Source organism: Nomascus leucogenys, chromosome 9 (assembly GCF_006542625.1).
Source record: "Nomascus leucogenys isolate Asia chromosome 9, Asia_NLE_v1, whole genome shotgun sequence".
Classification (NCBI taxonomy): Eukaryota; Metazoa; Chordata; class Mammalia; order Primates; family Hylobatidae; genus Nomascus; species Nomascus leucogenys.
The window spans coordinates 4235652-4255997 of record NC_044389.1 but is presented as its reverse complement, the minus strand read 5'-3'; the positions used below and the strand labels follow the sequence as shown (position 1 = coordinate 4255997).

Genomic DNA, 20346 nt, shown 5'->3' with positions numbered 1-20346 from the left:
AAATTTTTTATATTAAAAAGCTTTTTGTTTTCAGAAATTCAGAGAATATAGGGAAGGAGGGATCCATATGATCAGATTGTGTTTTGACAGAAGAAAAGCTGAGTAGTTCACACATTATAGTCACAATTATCTTGGTAAAGTCACTTCCTGTGAGTGAAGGGGTAGAGGGCTACAGTGGAATTTTTAAGGTGTAGAGAATATAATAACTAGTGGACATTTGGATAAATCACAAATGGAGTTTAAATTACTTAGTGTTGTATAATAAAATAGTATTTATATTTTTTGCCTTAAGTTATATGGAACTTTCTTTCATTGTAATGGTCAGACAATATTTATGATTCTGAGCTTAGTGTAGATAGCATGTCAACATATGGGCTTTGAAATTAATAAAATAAGTTAATTCTACCTTCAAATAATGTCATCAAACTATATATTCAATGGAGCCTGTCACAAATGATTTTGACTTGTTGGTCACTGGAGTGCTAGGTAATTTTTATTCTGTCGAATGTTTGGTTTTAAGCATTGCAGTTTATCAGTAAATATTCTGTACTTGGTTATTTTCTGGAAAGAGTAAGTAAGTTAGGGTGTCACTTATTAACTGAATATACCATTCAGTTTGGAAAATAGAATACAGAAATTCAGAAAACATTTAAAATACAGAAAATCTCACTGTAGATTTGTCTAGTATGGTAAAATTTACTATCAGACAAGTTTACTGTGGATCTCTATTTGGGGTTATTTAATGTCTTCGAGTTTATAAAATCTTGTGTATCAGGTGGCCCTTTGACATAAGCTTGCGAATCAGATTTTAACAAAGTTTTTATATTTTATAATTATTACTAGATATTTTCTCAGTGTTATGTTAACCCTGTGTGGCAAGCAGTTAGTCTTCCTTGCCAGATATTTGAAAATGTAGCTTTGAGTTCTCTCCTTCATTTATGAATATGATAACAATGGTTTTATGAATCGCTATATCATAATAAAGTTCTAAGTGATAAGAGAAAAAGTATAACACAACCTCCAAAATTAAAATTCACTTCAGAGGATTTCCAATACTTGTATGGAGGGGTGAGCTTCTAACAAACTGATCTTCTCACAAATAACCATTTGTAAACTCTGCACATAATATAGATAACATCTATAGGGTTATGGAGATTGAATAAAAGCAGGCAGGCTTTGGAGGGTAGTCAAAATATGGAAGAGTTGGTCTGCATGGACTGATATCCCCATTTTTTGCTTTTATAGGAAACTTTCTGGCCAGAAAGTTTCTCTACAATATTGTACGGAGTAATAGTCACACAATTTAGCATATAATCCAAAATTTAGCATATAATCCAAAAGTATTTTTTCTAAAAATAGGAAAATGTGACTTATTCAAGGGAAGAGAAAATCATCATATACCAACACCAAGATAACCCACGTGTTGGAAATATCACATGAGATCTATTATAACTACTGAGGTAGAGAAAAATTTACTTATAATGAATTAAAAGATAGGAAGTATCAGCCATGAAATAAAACAAAGTCAGATGGCAATTCTAGAACTGAAAAATATATCAGAATTAAAAATAAGCTGTATGGGCTTATTAGCAGAATTAATATGATAGAGAAGTAAATGAACTTGAATATAGATTGATAGAAACTTTGAAGAGAGTTGTGAAAGATTGGGGTAAAAAAATAGAACCCTAGAGATGTATGGGGCAATTTTGAAAGGTCTAATAGGCACAGTATAAGAGAAAGATCCAGAAAAAATATTTGAATAAGTGATGATAGAAAACTTCTCAGATTTGGTAAAAGGCTTACATTTATAGATTGAAGAAACTCTGAAAACTCCAACCAAAATAAATGCAAAGAGAACCAAAGTAGACACATTACAGTCAAAGTGTGGAAAACCAAAGATAAAGAGAAAATCTTGAAAGCAGGCAGAGGAAAACTAGACATTGATAAGGGAACAATAATTTGAATATCTGTACACATCTCATCAGAAAGCAGGAAAGCGCTAGAGGTGGAACAAAATCCTTAAAGTTCTGAAAGGAAGAAAAAAATCTGTCAACCTAGAATTTTTTTCTAGTGAAAATATTCTTTAAATCTTTTGAAAGAAAATTAAAGAAATTTGTTGTTATTTGACTGTCATTACTGACTGAAGAAGAAAACCTGGATGATTAGGAGTATATACATGTAATACATATGACAACTAACAAAGATTTGTGGAGAGGTTATAAATGCACCTATGTAGTTGAAAAGTTACTGTATTTTACAATGTGTCTTGATAGAATGATGTTGACTACAATTCAGTGGCTAAAACAAAATTAACAAAGTCAAAATTGCATGTCTTTTCTTGAATGATAGGCCAAATATGTATCCAGTATTTCATTTACCCACAGCATATGTTGTAGACCCATCTTTAAAATTAAAGGTAACAAAAGCTCAATTGAAAGGAAAAACAAAATAAATCAATGCTAGCTACTACAGATAAGGTAAACTAAATACAAATAATTAGCCTTCACTAATTCATCCATTCATTCTTTCATTAAACAGTTGGGCACTGTTCTAGATGCTAGGGATATAACAATTAAAACCAACAAAAAACCCTGCCTGTATTTTGGAGAAGTAGGGTGTGCAGTATCATGGGAGTAGATAGATTACAAAACAAAAGAAAAATATATAGTGTCTATATGGTGATAAGAGCTATGAGACACACAAAGCAGGCAAAAAAGTTGGAAGTTGATGCTAGCCAAGTGGATACACGGGGAAGAGCTTTAAGGGCAAATGCCAGAGCAAGAATAAAGGCCATTAGCAGAAGCTTACTTCACAGATTAAAGAATATTGTGACTGTTTTCCTGTGACTGTCACAGAAGGAGCAAGGGGAAGAGTCAAAGAAGATTAATTCAGAGAACAATTACATGCTTTCAGAGGATTATTATGACTTTATTTTTGATCTTGAGTGAGAGGAACAGCCATTGAAAAGTTTTGAGCCTGATACCAGTTTGAAAAGGATCACTCTGGTTACTTTGGTAAATAGGGAGAAAAGGTGGAAATAGGAGACTAGTTACGGGGCTGTTGCAGTTATTTAGTGAAAGAGCTCTGGAAAGTATTGAGACTCGATTAGATTTTTGATAAAGCATATCTAAAATATCTAAGACTCTAAAAGGTCAGGTTTTGGATATACTTTGGAGGTAGTGCCAGTAGGATTTTCTGTCACTGTGAACATGGGGTAAGGGAGCAAGAGGGGATTGAGAGGAGCAAGTAACCCCATGAATTTTAGGCTGAAAAACTGAGCTGATGGAGTTGTCATTTACTGAGATGGGGAGGACTATGAAGAAATAAGTTTTGGAAGAGAAGATCAAATATTTGGTTATGGACATAGGTTATGGACATAGTTGTTTGAGATGCCTGATAGACATCTAAATGTAAAAATGAAGAACGTCTGGAGTTCAGAGGCGACATATAGGTTGAAGATAGAAATTTGGCATTGGCAGGATATGGATAGGATTTAAAGGTAAAGGACTGGATTTAGGTCCCAATGAAGTGAGTTCAGAGAAAAAGATAACTGAGAAATGAGTCCTTGGGAGAGCCAGTGTTTGTAAGTTGAGGAGATGCACAGGAACCAGCAAAGGAGAACGAGAGCAAGGGAATAAGGAGAAAAAGCAGGAGAGTGTGGTGTTTTAACTTGACCTGCTTGAAGTTAAATCTCCTTTCTTTTTCATTGAGGATACTGATTGTCAAATAGACACAGGATAATAGATTAGAAAATCCTGTAATTATACATAAAGAACAGTCTCAGAATAACAATGCCAATAATGCCCAATTGTTATAATTACTGAAAATACAGTTAATTTGTTTTTGCATGTGTTATCTTCATTCTCCATCTTGCCATTTTTAAAATAGTTGAGGTATGTTGAAAGGTGAATTATGTTCCCCTAAAATTCACTAAAATTCTAACCCTCAGTAGCCTGTAATCTGACTGTTTTTGGAGACAGGGTCTTTAAAGAGGTAATTAAGATTAAGTGAGGTCATTTGGTTATTGGGTCCTAATCCAATGTGACTAGTATCCGTATAAAGACGAGGAAATTAGGACACAGCCACACGCAAAGGGAAGACAATGTGAAGACACAGGAAAGAAAAGGTGGTTAGGCTGTCTTCAAACCAAGGAAAGAGTCTTCAGAAGAAAACCCTGCTGACACCCATATGTCAGATTTACGGCCTCCAGAACTACAAAAAATTAAACTTCTTTTATTTAAGCCATTCAGACTCTGGTACTTTTTCATAGCAGACCAAGCTAATACAAGGTCTTTTTTTTTTTTTTCCATCGAAGTTCTTCCTTCTGAATTTTTTTTTTATTATTATTATACTTTAAGTTTTAGGGTACATGTGCACAATGTGCAGGTTTGTTACATATGTATCGATGTGCCATGTTGGTGTGCTGCACCCATTAACTTGTCATTTAGCATTAGGTTTATCTCCTAATGCTATCCCTCCCACTTCCCCCAACCCCACAACAGTCCCTGGAGTGTGATGTTCCTCTTCCTGTGTCCATGTGTTCTCATTGTTCAATTCCCACCTATGAGTGAGAACATGCGGTGTTTGGTTTTTTGTCCTTGTGATCGTTTACTGAGAATGATGGTGTCCAGTTTCATCCATGTCCCTACAAAGGACAAGTACTTATCATTTTTTATGGTTGCATAGTATTCCATGGTGTATATGTGCCACATTTTCTTAATCCAGTCTATCGTTGTTGGACATTTGGGTTGGTTCCAAGTCTTTGCTATTGTGAATAGTGCCACAATAAACATATGTGTGCATGTGTCTTTATAGCAGCATGATTTATAGTCCTTTGGGTATATACCCAGTAATGGGATGGCTAGATCAAATGTTATTTCTAGTTCTAGATCCCTGAGGAATCGCCACACTGACTTCCACAATGGTTGAACTAGTTTACAGTCCCACCAACAATGTAAAAGTGTTCCTATTTCTCCACATCCTCTCCAGCACCTGTTGTTTCCTGACTTTTTAATGATCGCCATTCTAACTGGTGTGAGATGGTATCTCACTGTGGTTTTGATTTGCATTTCTCTGATGGCCAGGGATGATGAGCATTTTTTCATGTGTTTTTCGGCTGCATAAATGTCTTCTTTTGAGAAGTGTCTGTTCATGTCCTTTGCCCACTTTTTGATGGGGTTGTTTGTTTTTTTCTTGTAAATTTGTTTGAGTTCATTGTAGATTCTGGATATTAGCCCTTTGTCAGATGAGGAGGTTGCGAAAATTTTCTCCCATTTTGTAGATTGCCTGTTCCCTCTGATGGTAGTTTCTTTTGCTGTGCAGAAGCTCTTTAGTTTAATTAGAACCCATTTGTCAATTTTGGCGCTTGTTGCCATTGCTTTTGGTGTTTTAGACATGAAGTCCTTGCCCACGCCTATGTCCTGAATGGTATTGCCTAGGTTTTCTTCTAGGGTTTTTATGGTTTTAGGTCTCACATGTAAGTCTTTAATCCATCTTGAATTAATTTTTGTATAAGGTGTAAGGAAGGGATCCAGTTTCAGCTTTCTACATATGGCTAGCCAGTTTTCCCAGCACCATTTATTAAACAGGGAATCCTTATCCCATTGCTTGTTTTTTTCAGGTTTGTCAAAGATCAGATAGTTGTAGATATATGGCATTATTTCTGAGGGATCTGTTCTGTTCCACTGATCTATGTCTCTGTTGTGGTACCAGTACCATGCTGTTTTGGTTACTGTAGCCTTGTAGTATAGTTTGAAGTCAGGTAGCATGATGCCTCTGGCTTTGTTCTTTTGGCTTAGGATTGATTTGGTGATGCGGGCTCTTTCTGGGTTCCATATGAACTTTAAAGTAGTTTTTTCCCATTCTGTGAAGAAAGTCATTGGTAGCTTGGGGGATGGCATTGAATCTATAAATTACCTTGGGCAGTATGGCCATTTTCACGATATTGATTCTTCCAACCCATGAGCATGGAATGTTCTTCCATTTGTTTGTATCCTATTTCATTGAGCAGTGGTTTGTAGTTCTCCTTGAAGAGGTCCTTCACGTCCCTTGTAAGTTGGGTTCCTAGGTATTTTATTGTCTTTGAAGCAATTGTGAATGGGAGTTCACTCATGACGTGGCTGTTTGCCTTTTATTGGTGTACAAGAATGTTTGTGAATTTTGTACATTGATTTTGTATCCTGAGACTTTGCTAAAGTTGCTTATCAGCTTAAGGAGATTTTGGGCTGAGACAATGGGGTTTTCTAGATATACAATCATGTCATCTGCAAACAGGGACAATTTGACTTCCTCTTTTCCTAATCGAATACCCTTTATTTCCTTCTCCTGCCTGATTGCCCTGGCCAGAACGTCCAACACTATATTGAATAGGAGTGGTGACAGAGGGCATCCCTGTCTTGTGCCAGTTTTCAAAGGGAATGCTTCCCGTTTTTGCCCATTCAGTATGATATTGGCTGTGGGTTTGTCATAGATAGCTCCTATTATTTTGAGATACGTCCCATCAATACCTAATTTATTGAGAGTTTTTAGCATGAAGGGTTGTTGAATTTTGTCAAAGGCCTTTTCTGCATCTATTGAGATAATCATGTGGTTTTTGTCTTTGGTTCTGTTTATATGCTGGATTACATTTATTCATTTGCATATGTTCAACCAGCCTTGAATCCCAGGGATGAAGCCCACTTGATCATGGTGGATAAGCTTTTTGATGTGCTGCTGGATTCGGTTTGCCAGCATTTTATTAAGGATTTTTGCATCAATGTTCATCAAGGATATTGGTCTAAAATTCTCTTTTTTTGTTGTGTCTCTGCCAGGCTTTGGTATCAGGATGATGCTGGCCTCATAAAATGAGTTAGGGAGGATTCCCTCTTTTTCTATTGATTGAAATAGTTTCAGAAGGAATGGTACCAGTTCCTCCTTGTACCTCTGGTAGAATTGGGCTGTGAATCCATCAGGTCCTGGACTCTTTTTGGTTGGTAAGCTATTGATTATTGCCACAATTTCAGAGCCTGTTATTAGTCTATTCAGAGATTCAACTTCTTCCTGGTTTAGTCTTGGGAGGGTGTATGTGTTGAGAAATTTATCCATTTCTTCTAGATTTTCTAGTTTATTTGTGTAGAAGTGTTTGTAGTATTCTCTGATGGTAGATTGTATTTTTGTGGGATCGGCGGTGATATCCCCTTTATCATTTTTTATTGTGTCTATTTGATTCTTCTTTCTTTTCTTATTAGTCTTGTTAGCAGTCTATCAATTTTGTTAATCTTTTCAAAACTGCTCCTGGATTCATTAATTTTTTGAAGGGTTTTTTCTGTCTCTATTTCCTTCAGTGCTGCTCTGATTTTAGTTATTCTTGCCTTCTGCTAGCTTTTGAATGTGTTTTCTCTTGCTTTTCTAGTTCTTTTAATTGTGATGTTAGGGTGTCAATTTTGGATCTTTCCTGCTTTCTCTTGTGGGCATTTAGTGCTATAAATTTCCCTCTGCACACTGCTTTGAATGTGTCCCAGAGATTCTGGTATGTTGTGTCTTTCTTCTCATTAGTTTTGAAGAATGTCTTTATTTCTGCCTTCATTTCGTTATGCACCTAGTAGTCATACAGGAGCAGATTGTTCAGTTTCCATGTAGTTGAGTGGTTTTCAGTGAGTTTCTTAATCCTGAGTTCTAGTTTGATTGCACTGTGGTCTGAGAGACTGTTTGTTATAATTTCTATTCTTTTACATTTGCTGAGGAGAGCTTTACTTCCAACTATGTGGTCAATTTTGGAATAGATGTGGTGTGGTGCTGAAAAAAATGTATATTCTGTTGATTTGGGGTGGAGAGTTCTGTAGATGTCTATTAGGTCTGCTTGGTGCAGAGCTGAGTTCAATTTCTGGGTATCCTTTTTAACTTTCTGTCTCGTTGATCTGTCTAATGTTGACAGTGGGGTGTTAAAATCTGCCATTATTATTGTGTGGGAGTCTAAGTCTCTTTGTAGGTCACTCAGGACTTGCTTTATGAATCTGGATGCTCCTGTATTGGGTGCATATATATTTAGGATAGTTAGCTCTTCTTGTTGAATTGATCCCTTTACCATTATGTAATGGCCTTCTTTGTCTCTTTTGATCTTTGTTGGTTTAATGTCTATTTTATCCGAGACTAGTATTGCAACCCCTGCCTTTTTTTGTTTTCCATTTGCTTGGTAGATCTTCCTCCATCCCTTTATTTTGAATCTGTGTGTGTCTCTGCATGTAAGATGGGGTTCCTGAATACAGCACACTGATGGGTCTTGACTCCTTATGCAATTTACCAATCTGTGTCTTTTAATTGGAGCATTTAGCCCGTTTACATTTAAAATTAATATTGTTATGTGTGAATCTGATCCTGTCATTATGATGTTAGCTGGTTATTTTGCTCGTTAGTTGATGCAGTTTCTTCCTAGCCTCGATGGTCTTTACAATTTGGCATGTTTTTGTAGTGGCTGATACTGGTTGTTCCTTTCCATGTTTAATGCTTCCTTCAGGAGCTCTTTTAGGGCAGGCCTGGTGGTGACAAAATCTCTCAGCATTTGCTTGTATGTAAAGTATTTTATTTCTCCTTCACTTATGAAGCTTAGTTTGGCTGGATATGAAATTCTGGGTTGAAAATTCTTTTCTTTAAGAATGTTGAATGTTGGCCCCCACTCTCTTCTGCCTTGTAGAGTTTCTGCCGAGAGATCAGCTGTTAGTCTGATGGGCTTCCCTTTGTGGGTAACCTGACCTTTCTCTCTGGCCGTCCTTAACATTTTTTCCTTCATTTCAACTTGATGAATCTGACAATTATGTGTCTTGGAGTTGCTCTTCTCGAGGAGTATCTTTGTGGCATTCTCTGTATTTCCTGAATCTGAACGTTGGCCTGCCTTGCTAGATCGGGGACATTCTCCTGGATAATATCTTGCAGAGTGTTTTCCAGCTTGGTTCCATTCTCCCCGTCACTTTCAGGTACACCAGTCAGATGTAGGTTCGGTCTTTTCACATAGTCCCTTATTTCTTGGAGGCTTTGTTCATTTCTTTTTATTCTTTTTTCTCTAAACTTCCCTTCTCACTTCATTTCATTCATTTCATCTTCCATCACTGATACCATTTCTTCCAGTTGATCACATCGGCTACTGAGGCTTCTGTATTCTTCACATAGTTCTCGAAACTTGGCTTTCGGCTCCATCAGCTCCTTTAAGGACTTCTCTGCATTGGTCATTTTAGTTATACATTCGTCTAATTTTTTTTCAAAGTTTTTAACTTCTTTGCCATTGGTTTGAATTTCCTCCTGTAGCTCGGAGTAGTTTGATCGTCTGAAGCCTTCTTCTTTCAACTCGTCAAAGTCATTCTCCGTCCAGCTTTGTTCTGTTGCCGGTGAGGAACTGCGTTCTTTTGGAGGAGGAGAGGCGCTCTGCTTTTTAGAATTTCCAGTTTTTCTGCCCTGTTTTCTCCCCATCTTTGTAGTTTTTTCTACTTTTGGTCTTTGATGATGGTGATGTACAGATGGGTTTTTGGTGTGGATGTCCTTTCTGTTTGTTAATTTTCCTTCTAACAGACAGGACCCTCAGCTGCAGGTCTGTTGGAGTTTGCTAGAAGTCCACTCCAGACCCTGTTTGCCTGGGTCTCAGCAGCGGAGGCTTCAGATCAGCAGATTTTCGTGAACGGCGAATGCTGCTGTCAGATTGTTCCTCTGGAAGTTTTGTCTCAGAGGAGTACCCGGCCGAGTGAGGTGTCAATCTGTCCCTACTGGGGGGTGCCTTCCAGTTAGGCTGTTCGGGGGTCAGGGACCCACTTTAGGAGGCAGTCTGCCCGTTCTCAGATCTCCAGCTGCATGCTGGGAGAACCACTACTCTCTTCAAAGCTGTCAGACAGGGACATTTATTTCTGCAGAGGTTACTGCTGACTTTTTGAATCGAGGAGCTGGTTTTTGTGAAAAGATCAACAAAATTGATAGATTGCTAACAAGACTAATAAAGAAGAAGAGAGAGAAGAATCAAATAGACGGAATAAAAAATGATAAAGGGGATATCACCACCGATCCCACAGAAATACAATCTACCATCAGAGAATACTACAAACACTTCTATGCAAATAAACTAGAAAATCTAGAAGAAATGGATAAATTTCTCAACACATACACCCTCCCAAGACTAAACCAGGAAGAAATTGAATCTCTGAATAGACTAATAACAGGCTCTGAAATTGTGGCAATAATCAATAGCTTACCAACCAAAAAGAGTCCAGGACCTGATGGATTCACAGCCCAATTCTACCAGAGGTACAAGGAGGAACTGGTACCATTCCTTCTGAAACTATTTCAATCAATAGAAAAAGAGGGAATCCTCCCTAACACATTTTATGAGGTCAGCATCATCCTGATACCAAAGCCGGGCAGAGACACAACCAAAAAAGAGAATTTTAGACCAATATCCTTGATGAACATTGATGCAAAAATCCTCAATACAATACTGGCAAACCGAATCCAGCAGCACATCAAAAAGCCTATCTACCATGATCAAGTGGGCTTCATCCCTGGGATTCAAGGCTGGTTGAACATATGCAAATGAATAAATGTAATCCAGCGTATAAACAGAACCAAAGACAAAAACCACATGATTATCTCAATAAATGCAGAAAAGGCCTTTGACAAAATTCAACAACGCTTCACGCTAAAAACTCTCAATAAATTAGGTATTGATGGGACATATCTCAAAATAATAAGAGCTATCTATGACAAACCCACAGCCAATATCATACTGAATGGGCAAAAACTGGAAGCATTCCCTCTGAAAACTGGCAGAAGACAGGGATGCCCTCTCTCACCACTCCTGTTCAACATAGTGTTGGAACTTCTGGCCAGGGCAATCAGGCAGGAGAAGGAAATAAAGGGTATTCAATTAAGAAAAGAGGACGTCAAATTGTCTCTGTTTGCGGATGACATGATTGTATATCTAGAAAACCCCATTGTCTCAGCCCAAAATCTCCTTAAGCTGATAAGCAACTTCAGCAGTCTCAGGATACAAAATGAATGTACAAAATTCACAAGCATTCTTGTACACCAATAACAGACAAACAGAGAGCCAAATCATGAGTGAACTCCCATTCACAACTGCTTCAAAGACAATAAAATACCTAGGAATCCAACTTACAAGGGACGTGAAGAACCTCTTCAAGGAGAACTACAAACCACTGCTCAATGAAATAGGATACAAACAAATGGAAGAACATTCCATGCTCATGGGTTGGAAGAATCAATATCGTGAAAATGGCCATACTGCCCAAGGTAATTTATAGACTCAATGCCATCCCCATCAAGCTACCAATGACTTTCTTCACAGAATTGGAAAAAACTACTTTAAAGTTCATATGGAACCAAAAAAGAGCCCGCATCACCAAGTCAATCCTAAGCCAAAAGAATGAAGCTGGAGGCATCACGCTACCTGACTTCAAACTATACTACAAGGCTACAGTAACCAAAACAGAATGGTACTGGTACCAAAACAGAGACATAGATCAGTGGAACAGAACAGATCCCTGAGAAATAATGCCATATATCTACAACTATCTTATCTTTGACAAACCTGAAAAAAACAAGCAATGGGATAAGGATTCCCTGTTTAATAAATGGTGCTGGGAAAACTGGCTAGCCATATGTAGAAAGCTGAAACTGGATCCCTTCCTTACACCTTATACAAAAATTAATTCAAGATGGATTAAAGACTTACATGTGAGACCTAAAACCATAAAAACCCTAGAAGAAAACCTAGGCAATACCATTCAGGACATAGGCATGGGCAAGGACTTCATGTCTAAAACACCTAAAGCAATGGCAACAAGAGCCAAAATTGACAAATGGGATCTAATTAAACTAAAGAGCTTCTGCACAGTAAAAGAAACTACCATCAGAGTGAACAGGCAACCTACAAAATGGGAGAAAATTTTCACAACCTCCTCATCTGACAAAAGGCTCATATCCAGAATCTACAATGAATTCAAACAAATTTACAAGAAAAAAACAACCCCATCAAAAAGTGAGCAAAGGACATGAACAGACACTTCTCAAAAGAAGACATTTATGCAGCCAAAAAACACATGAAGAAATGCTCATCATCCCTGGCCATCAGAGAAATGCAAATCAAAACCACAGTGAGATGCCATCTCACACCAGTTAGAATGGCGATCATTAAAAAGTCAGGAAACAACAGGTGCTGGAGAGGATGTGGAGAAATAGGAACATTTTTACACTGTTGGTGGGACTGTAAACTAGTTCAACCATTGTGGAAGTCAGTGTGGCGATTCCTCAGGGATCTAGAACTAGAAATACCATTTGACCCAGCCATCCCATTACTGGGTATATACCCAAAGGACTATAAATCATGCTGCTATAAAGACACATGCACCCATATGTTTATTGTGGCACTATTCACAATAGCAAAGACTTGGAACCAACCCAAATGTCCAACAACAATAGACTGGATTAAGAAAATGTGGCACATATACACCATGGAATACTATGCAGCCATAAAAAATGATGAGTTCATGTCCTTTGTAGGGACATGGATGAAACTGGAAACCATCATTCTCAGTAAACTATCACAAGGACAAAAAACCAAACACCACATGTTCTCACTCATAGGTGGGAATTGAACAATGAGAACACATGGACACAGGAAGGGGAACATCACACTCCAGGGACTGTTGTGAGGTTGGGGCAAGGGGGAGGGACAGCATTAGGAGATATACCTAATGCTAAATGACGAGTTAATGGGTGCAGCACACAACATGGCACATGGATAGATATGTAACAAACCTGCACATTGTGCACATGTACCCTATAACTTAAAGTATAATAATAAAAAAAACATTACCTTAGTGATTGCACTAGAGCTTACCATATACATCTTAACTCACTAGAATCAGCCTCAGATTTATATTAATTTTATCATAGTGGGTTATATAAATGTTACTTGTGCAGAGCTCTATTTTCTCTGTTTTTCGTGATATTATTGTTATACATATAATATCTGTATATGTTACCAACCCAACATGACATAATTATTACTTCATATAATTATGTCTTTTAAAGAAGCTGAGAGAATAAAGAATATACAGTATATGTTTGTTGGTTTTGTTATATTGATCTTCTGATTTATCTTTTGTGAATCTCTTCATTTGTTTCTGTGGATTCAGTTACCACTTGGAGTCATTTCCTTAGCTCAGTACAAATTTGCTTCCACCCACCTTCTTTGTTATGCTGAAGTGGTCCATATTGAAAAGCATGCCTCATACTCTACTCATTTGAGTGTAATTAGTACAAAATATGTTCATACCTTCTTTTCTTCTTTTAAAATAATTTCAACAGTTTTATTGAAGTGTAATTTACATGCCATAGAAATCATTAATGTTAAGTGTACGAGTCAGTTATTTTTTATAAACTTACAAAGTTGTTCAGACATCACTACAATTTAATTTACAACATTTCTATCACCCCAGAAGGATCCTACCTGCCTATTTGCAATCACTCCTCATTCTCATCCATGTCCTAGTCATACAGTTTTTTATAACAATTCCCTCTGAAAATCCTTCTGAAATAAATAATACAGTAAATATTGATATTTATATAAAGGCTTATACTTTTATGTAAAATTTTGTCTTTAAAACAATTTTTTTAAGAGCCAGGGTCTCACTCTGTCACCCAGGGTGGAATGCAGTGGCATGATCATGGCTCATTGTGGTCTCAAAATCCTGGGCTTGGTGATCCTTACACCTCAGCCTCCTGAAGATCTGGGACTACAGGTGTGTGACACCACACTTGGCTAATTTTTAATTTTTTGATAGAGATGGGGTCTCTCTGTGTGTTGTCCAGGCTGATCTCAAACTCCTGGCCTCAAGTGATTCCCTCACCTTGGCCTCTCAAAGTGCTAAGATTACAGGTGTGAGCATTGTGCATGTCCACCTTTATATATAAATTTAAAGACATAGAAATAACCTAATACTACAAATAAGGAAAGATAAGAAAATTATCCTCATTTAATGGTTTCTATGCTTATATTTAAATTACATTATACACTTTTTTAAAACCTAAAAGTGTTAGATTTATTACATAAACTTGTTTTCCTCCTATAAACCAAAATAGGGTATGGTATGTATTATGGACTCAGAAAAACTAAGACCAATGTTTTTCCAAATAAAGATAGGTTTTATTAGATATCTTGTATTTCCACAAAATGATTTTAAATCTTTTAAGAGAATATATTAAAACTTGTTAATTCCATTGTAAGCAGTATGAACAAAATGAAAGCAAGAGTTTTGTTCTAGACAATGGGATGTACAAATGTTTCAGCAGTGGTAAAATGCAGACACGGAAAGCTGATTTCAGTGTTTAACGACTTATCTGTGTGTTTTAATTCAGTCACTGTTTTTTTGAATGCAGGTATGCTGAGTTCTTAAGCATTCTAGTGATAACACTACCCTCCTCATTCAAAAAAAAGTATTATCAATGAAGTACTTTAGACTACAGCATACACAAATTTTTAATCATTCATGTTGCTCTTGTCTTGGCACATGCCTAATAATTACTGGTTTGCATCCAGTTTTGTTTTAGATAGTCTCTACACACTAGTCCAGAAGTAAAAACTGACATGTTTGGTCTGCACAGTGTTAAAATGTTTAAATTAAATTTTAAAATACAGTAATTTTAGATAAAAATTCAGATTTCATGTTTCTCTTGAAAAATATGGAAGAACTAGCAACACTGAACAGTTGACTTGAGCTGAGGAGTAGGGGCCACTTTTAGAAAGGACAAACCTTCCCTAGTTTGAGGAAGTCCCTATCTGGCCCAATTTGCTTATATGCATATCTGTGTGCCTCCCGTAAGAACTTGAGTTTGGGACATTTGATTTAACCTTATTATAACATTAGAGTAAGAAAATTAGAGCCACATCAGCCTAATGATTTCCTCAGCATGAAAAAGATAATTAGTGGCAGAATCAGGATTTTAGGATGATTTCACTATCGATACATTGAATATGGACTATAAATCAGAAGACTTAGAATTACATGCTGGCCCCTTCTACATCTTAATTTCTGTAACATTCATAGTTTTCATAGTTGTAAGTTGAAATTAATAGTAATACTGATTATTGCAAAGGTTAAAGATTATTTATCCTGCAATAGCAATATGTGATTATTGCAATAATACTGATTATTGCAAAGGTTAAATACTATTACCTGCAATAGTAATATGTGATTATTGCAAAGGTTAAATATTATTTATCATTGTTAGATTCATATCTACAGAGCAATTTTAACCACATCTAACAATACCTTTCTTGCTATAGATGGCATATGTTTAGTTCTTGTGTTTCATAAAAAGTAATAACATGTTTTAATGAACTTCTCTTCTGAGTTTAGTATGTATATTGTGATATTATTATTGAGTAGCATTGGTATTTCATAGGTTAATTTACTTTTTAGTAAAGATGTGAATATTTTTGCATATTAACTTTTTATAGCCTCAAATATAGTCACTTTTCTCTGTAAGTAATTCATGTGCCAGGCACTGTTTATTTATATAAATACTATTTAATGTGTTAACAAGAAAAATTAAACTTATGCTATGATGTAGTCAAGTAAAATCCTATGTATGTATAATACCAGGTTTGATATTTTTCCTAATGAAATGATTTTGCCAGTAATCAAAAACTTTAAATTAGAAAATGAAGATCTGAGCATCTTTATTGGCATAATAAAACCTAACTCATTGAATTGAAGTGACAATAACAAAGTCAGTAACACCACTGAATAGTCCCTGACACATGAAGGGTACACAGGTAGTTTATTATTGTAAATGTTTCTCTGCTTTAAAACTTTTGAGTTTAATTGTTGCTCTTAAAAAGAGTGTTTATCTTAGTTTTATTTTTTCAGAGTACCTTCAAGTTTAAATCTGAGAGTGATATTCATTTGGCAGAACATCATAAACAGGTTTTATATGATGGGAAACTTGCAAGTAGCATTGCTTTTACATATAATGCTAAGGCCACTGATGCTCAGCTCTGCCTGGAATCATCACCAAAAGAGAATGCATCAATTTTTGTGCATTCCCCACATGCTCTAATGCTTCAGGTGGGTGAATTGTAGCTTTGTTTTCATGTTCTTGTGATAATTTGACAGTATCTTTATTTTATATATCAAACATTGCTCATCTATAAATCCATGATTTTTTGTTTCTTTTTTGGCTTTTGCAGATCTTTTAAGTGAAACTTTAAAGAATATCTCTCTTTTCTGTAGCAATATACTCTACCCTGGCCTTGTCTTCTTAGTAGGAAATCTGTCATATCTATTATCTTGTATAGCCTTTGAAATTAAATCAATTAACTGAATAAGTTAGTTGTTACATATAAAAACATACTTTGCTTTAAGAATGTATTACTAATATTCTCTAACATTAAAATTACTTGTCTTTAAATCTGTCAATAGTATTTCTGATTTTAAAATGTTTGATTTTAACTTCATATTTTTAGTGTGAAAATGTCTTAACCTAAGATTTGAAATTTAAAAGTGATTAGCAAAGGTATTCACTTTTTTGTCTTATGTGTGTATAAAAATTATAATTGATGTCTTGAAAATGTCCAAGTATGTTATCTAATTCTATTATAACGGTATTTGGAACAAGAAAATAGTGATGAAAATCATTCTATAGAAGTTTAATAAACATTTTTGTTTTTGGACATAGGATGTGAAAGCGATAGTAACACATTCAATTCATAGTGCAATTCATTCAATTGGAGGGATTCAAGTGCTTTTTCCACTTTTTGCCCAGTTGGATAATCGGCAGCTCAATGACAGCCAAGTGGAAACAACTGTCTGGTAAGTTTTCTTTGCATGTACAATTGCTGATATTTTATACATACTTAGACTATGCATGATGTACTCAGTGCTGTGTAAATGTATTACAGTATTTGAGTTCTGCCCTTAAAGTGCTAATAAAAATTTTTTTAGAACTAATGGAGATAGATATTTATACAATAAATAAAGAAAACACTGACATTTAGGTTGTTATATCATAGAAGAATGCCTTTCTTGACAATAAATAGAAAATTATTATCAAAGATAGCATAATGAGTATAATATGTAGTTGAGGGAAAAATATTAATCCTGACCTTATCATTTGCATATACTCATGGTTTGAATTGACCATGAAACCCTGTCAGTTTGAAGAAAATTACTAGGGTAAAGTTATTCAGAAGAATAATATTTTTTAGCAATTACATAATTTGTATCTTAAAGAGTGGTATTATTTTATAACGCTTTTGTCATGGCATAAGTCTAGCATAATATTAATTGACATCAGCCATTATTTATGTATAGTTTATGTTTGAGGACTCAAATCTAACCGGTGGCAAATCCATGTTTATGTAAAAATTAAATCTCTTCTAATGAGTGTGATTTCATGTGACTTTTTATAGTTTCTCTTTTATTAAAAAATCCTTATGTGCCAGACTCTAATTTAATGTTATATCTTAGAATTATACATACAAGAATTTAAAAATGAATTGTAGTAGCTATTTTGACTATACACATTGCCATGCTTGGGGATTTTAATGGGCAAGTTATATAGATGAGCATTAATTTTTATTCCAAAAGTAACATAGTGAGTGGTGCTTCATTAGTATATATATACATATACATGAGCTCCTCAATGGGTTATCTAATTTTGAATTGATGGCGAATCTAGTGAATGACGGTATGGGAAAAAATTTAAGATACAATGAAATGCTTTTTCTCATAATTATTATCTAAATTAGCTATTAATGAAATTCCATTTTAGTATTTCTAATAATATTGTTTCTGTTTGGGGAACATCTTTATGTAAAGTATAAATCTAAATATAGATAGGAGATTTGTACATTTATAACATTCACCTCCCATGTATGGGTCTTCCCTTCTTTTATACCAATATAGTGTAAACGTTGGAGTTTTGAAAGTAAAAAGCTTTGAAGTGAAAAGGAATCCTGAGGTTATGTCCTGCTGTGATACTATTTGCTTGTGAGATCTTAAATAATCTAACTGGAAGGCAGCTCAGCTTAGTGGAAAAATCAAACTTTAAATTTCAGTCCTTTATTTAAATTCAAAATGTTTTACTATTTATCATCTCAGTGAACTAGGACACATTATGATCAGTAATTTAAAATCTAGTCAGTACTGTGAAAAGAAGTGGGAGATGAAGTAGCCACTAGAAAAATCCATGTATAATTTAAATATTTCTTTTGAAATAATATGAAATACATATATTATCAAATCTTACTGCTAAAACCATATGTAATAGGTTATTTGGTTTATTCATCCAAGACGCATTGTTACTTTTTACTGTCTTTTTTCAAAACTCATTAAATATTTATATTATATCTTAGTATTTAAATTGTATTTCATCATGGAGATAAAAGATAGTGTGAGGAGTCAGCATACCTATTTTCATTTTGATTTTAGTTCTTTAAAACATTCATCCTAATATTTCCCTACATTAACTAATTCCAACCTTTTCAGTGATGTCTATTATGTCTATTGTTTGTTTGTTTGTTTATTTATTTATTTGAGATGGAGTCTTACTCTGTTGCCCAGGCTGGAGTGCAGTGGTGTGATCTCTTGGCTCACTGCAACCTCTGCTTCCCAGATTCAAGCAATTCTCTTGCCTCAGCCTCCCAAGCAGCTGGGATTGCAGGCACCTGCCACCATGCCCAGCTAATTTTTTTGTTTTTGGTAGACACAGGGTTCCACCATGTTGGCCAGGCTGGTCTTGAACTCCTGACCTCAAGTGATTCACCTGCCTTGGCCTCCCAAAGTGCTGGGATTACAGGCAAGAGCCACTATGCCCGGCCCTGTTTATAGTTTAGCTAATAGAAAACATTACAAGAAAGATACCACTCTCCTCTTTAAATATAATAGGTACTCAATTCCAGGCTACCCTGTGATTTAGTTATGTGCTATTTTGAATTATTATCTATTACTTTTTCATTAATTATTTCAGTATCCTAAATATCTGAGATTTGCTCTTTGATACAGACAATTATGTGGATCAGTAATACAGTCTTTTGTTATTTAATGTTTTATACGGAAGCATTATAGAAAAGTATGTGCATCAGTGAGATAGTCTTTGATTTTGCAAGCTGTTAAGTGGGATTTCTCCCTCTATTTGAAAAATACAGATTCATGGCTATGCAGGGATTATAGAATTTTATGTTTTATGGCTATATCATCAGTTGATATCGATGATTGGGACCTTGAAATAGGATTTATCATCTTATTGTTAGTCAATAATAAATTGTTCTAGATTAAGGATAATCAATTTGAAGTTTTTAAATCTTCCAGAGAAAATTTAATATACTCCTTTTTGGAAGTCTGATTGCATAGTAAATAGATGACTGAAAGTTGCAATACTGTCTAATTTTTTTATTATTATTATTATTATACTTTAAGTTTTAGGGTACATGTGCACAATGTGCAGGTTTGTTACATATGTATCCATGTGCCATGTTGGTGTGCTGCACCCATTAACTCGTCATTTAGCATTAGGTATATCTCCTAATGCTGTCCCTCCCCCCTCCCCCAACCCCATAACAGGCCCTGGAGTGTGATGTTCCCCTTCCTGTGTCCATGTGTTCTCAAAATGGAGCTAAGCTCAGATATAAGTTTCTCTGCCCTCTGTGTTTCAAGCTGAAGGATTTTATCTTCCACATACTTTTCTCTACTAAGTAGTACCTTTTAATGAAACTTTTCATTGTTTCTTAAGCCTTACCTCTGTTGGCACTAGTACTCTGTTTTTATCAACTTTGATGAGTTTTTACTTTATATGGGGCATTTAGAATTAAAAAATAAATTATTGGCTGGGGGTGGTAGCTCACGCCTGTAATCCCAGCACTTTGGGAGGCTGAGACCGATAGATTGCTTGAGTCCGGAATTTCAAGACCAGCCTGGACAACATGACAAAACCCCATTTCTACAAAAAAATAGAAAAAGTTAGTTGGGCGTGGTGGCATGCGCCTGTAGCCCCAGCTACTGGGGAGGCTGAGGTAGGAGGATCACTTGAGCCCAGGAGGTGGAGGTTGCCATCAGCTGTGATCACACCACTGCTCTTCAGCCTGGGTAACAGAGCAAGACTCTGTATCAAAAAACCACCCCAAATTATTGAAGGAATAATTTCATTTTCTAGCGTCTTCAAAGATGGATTTATTTTTGCTGGATAATTTTTGTGACTTTTTAAATTATGAAGGCCATTTATTATAGTTATTATATGTATGGACTTTCAAGTCAGACAAACTTGAGTTCAAATCTTGAATTTAGTATTTATTACTAGTGCAACTTTGTG

At 35.6% G+C, this 20346-nt stretch overlaps 1 protein-coding gene across 3 annotated transcripts in view; it reads left to right on the top strand.

Moving 5' to 3' along the window:
• The window catches only part of NBEA (neurobeachin), a 723704-nt gene that overhangs the window by 125506 nt on the left and 577852 nt on the right, over positions 1-20346 (top strand). For 2 of the 3 annotated variants that reach the window (XM_030818536.1, XM_030818535.1), the window contains exons 9-10: positions 15909-16106; positions 16717-16850. In XM_030818536.1, coding sequence (XP_030674396.1) covers positions 15909-16106; positions 16717-16850 — 332 coding nt within the window. Of the gene's footprint in view, positions 1-15908; positions 16107-16716; positions 16851-20346 lie in introns of those variants that run through there. The other variant, XM_030818537.1, reaches the window with a different exon arrangement.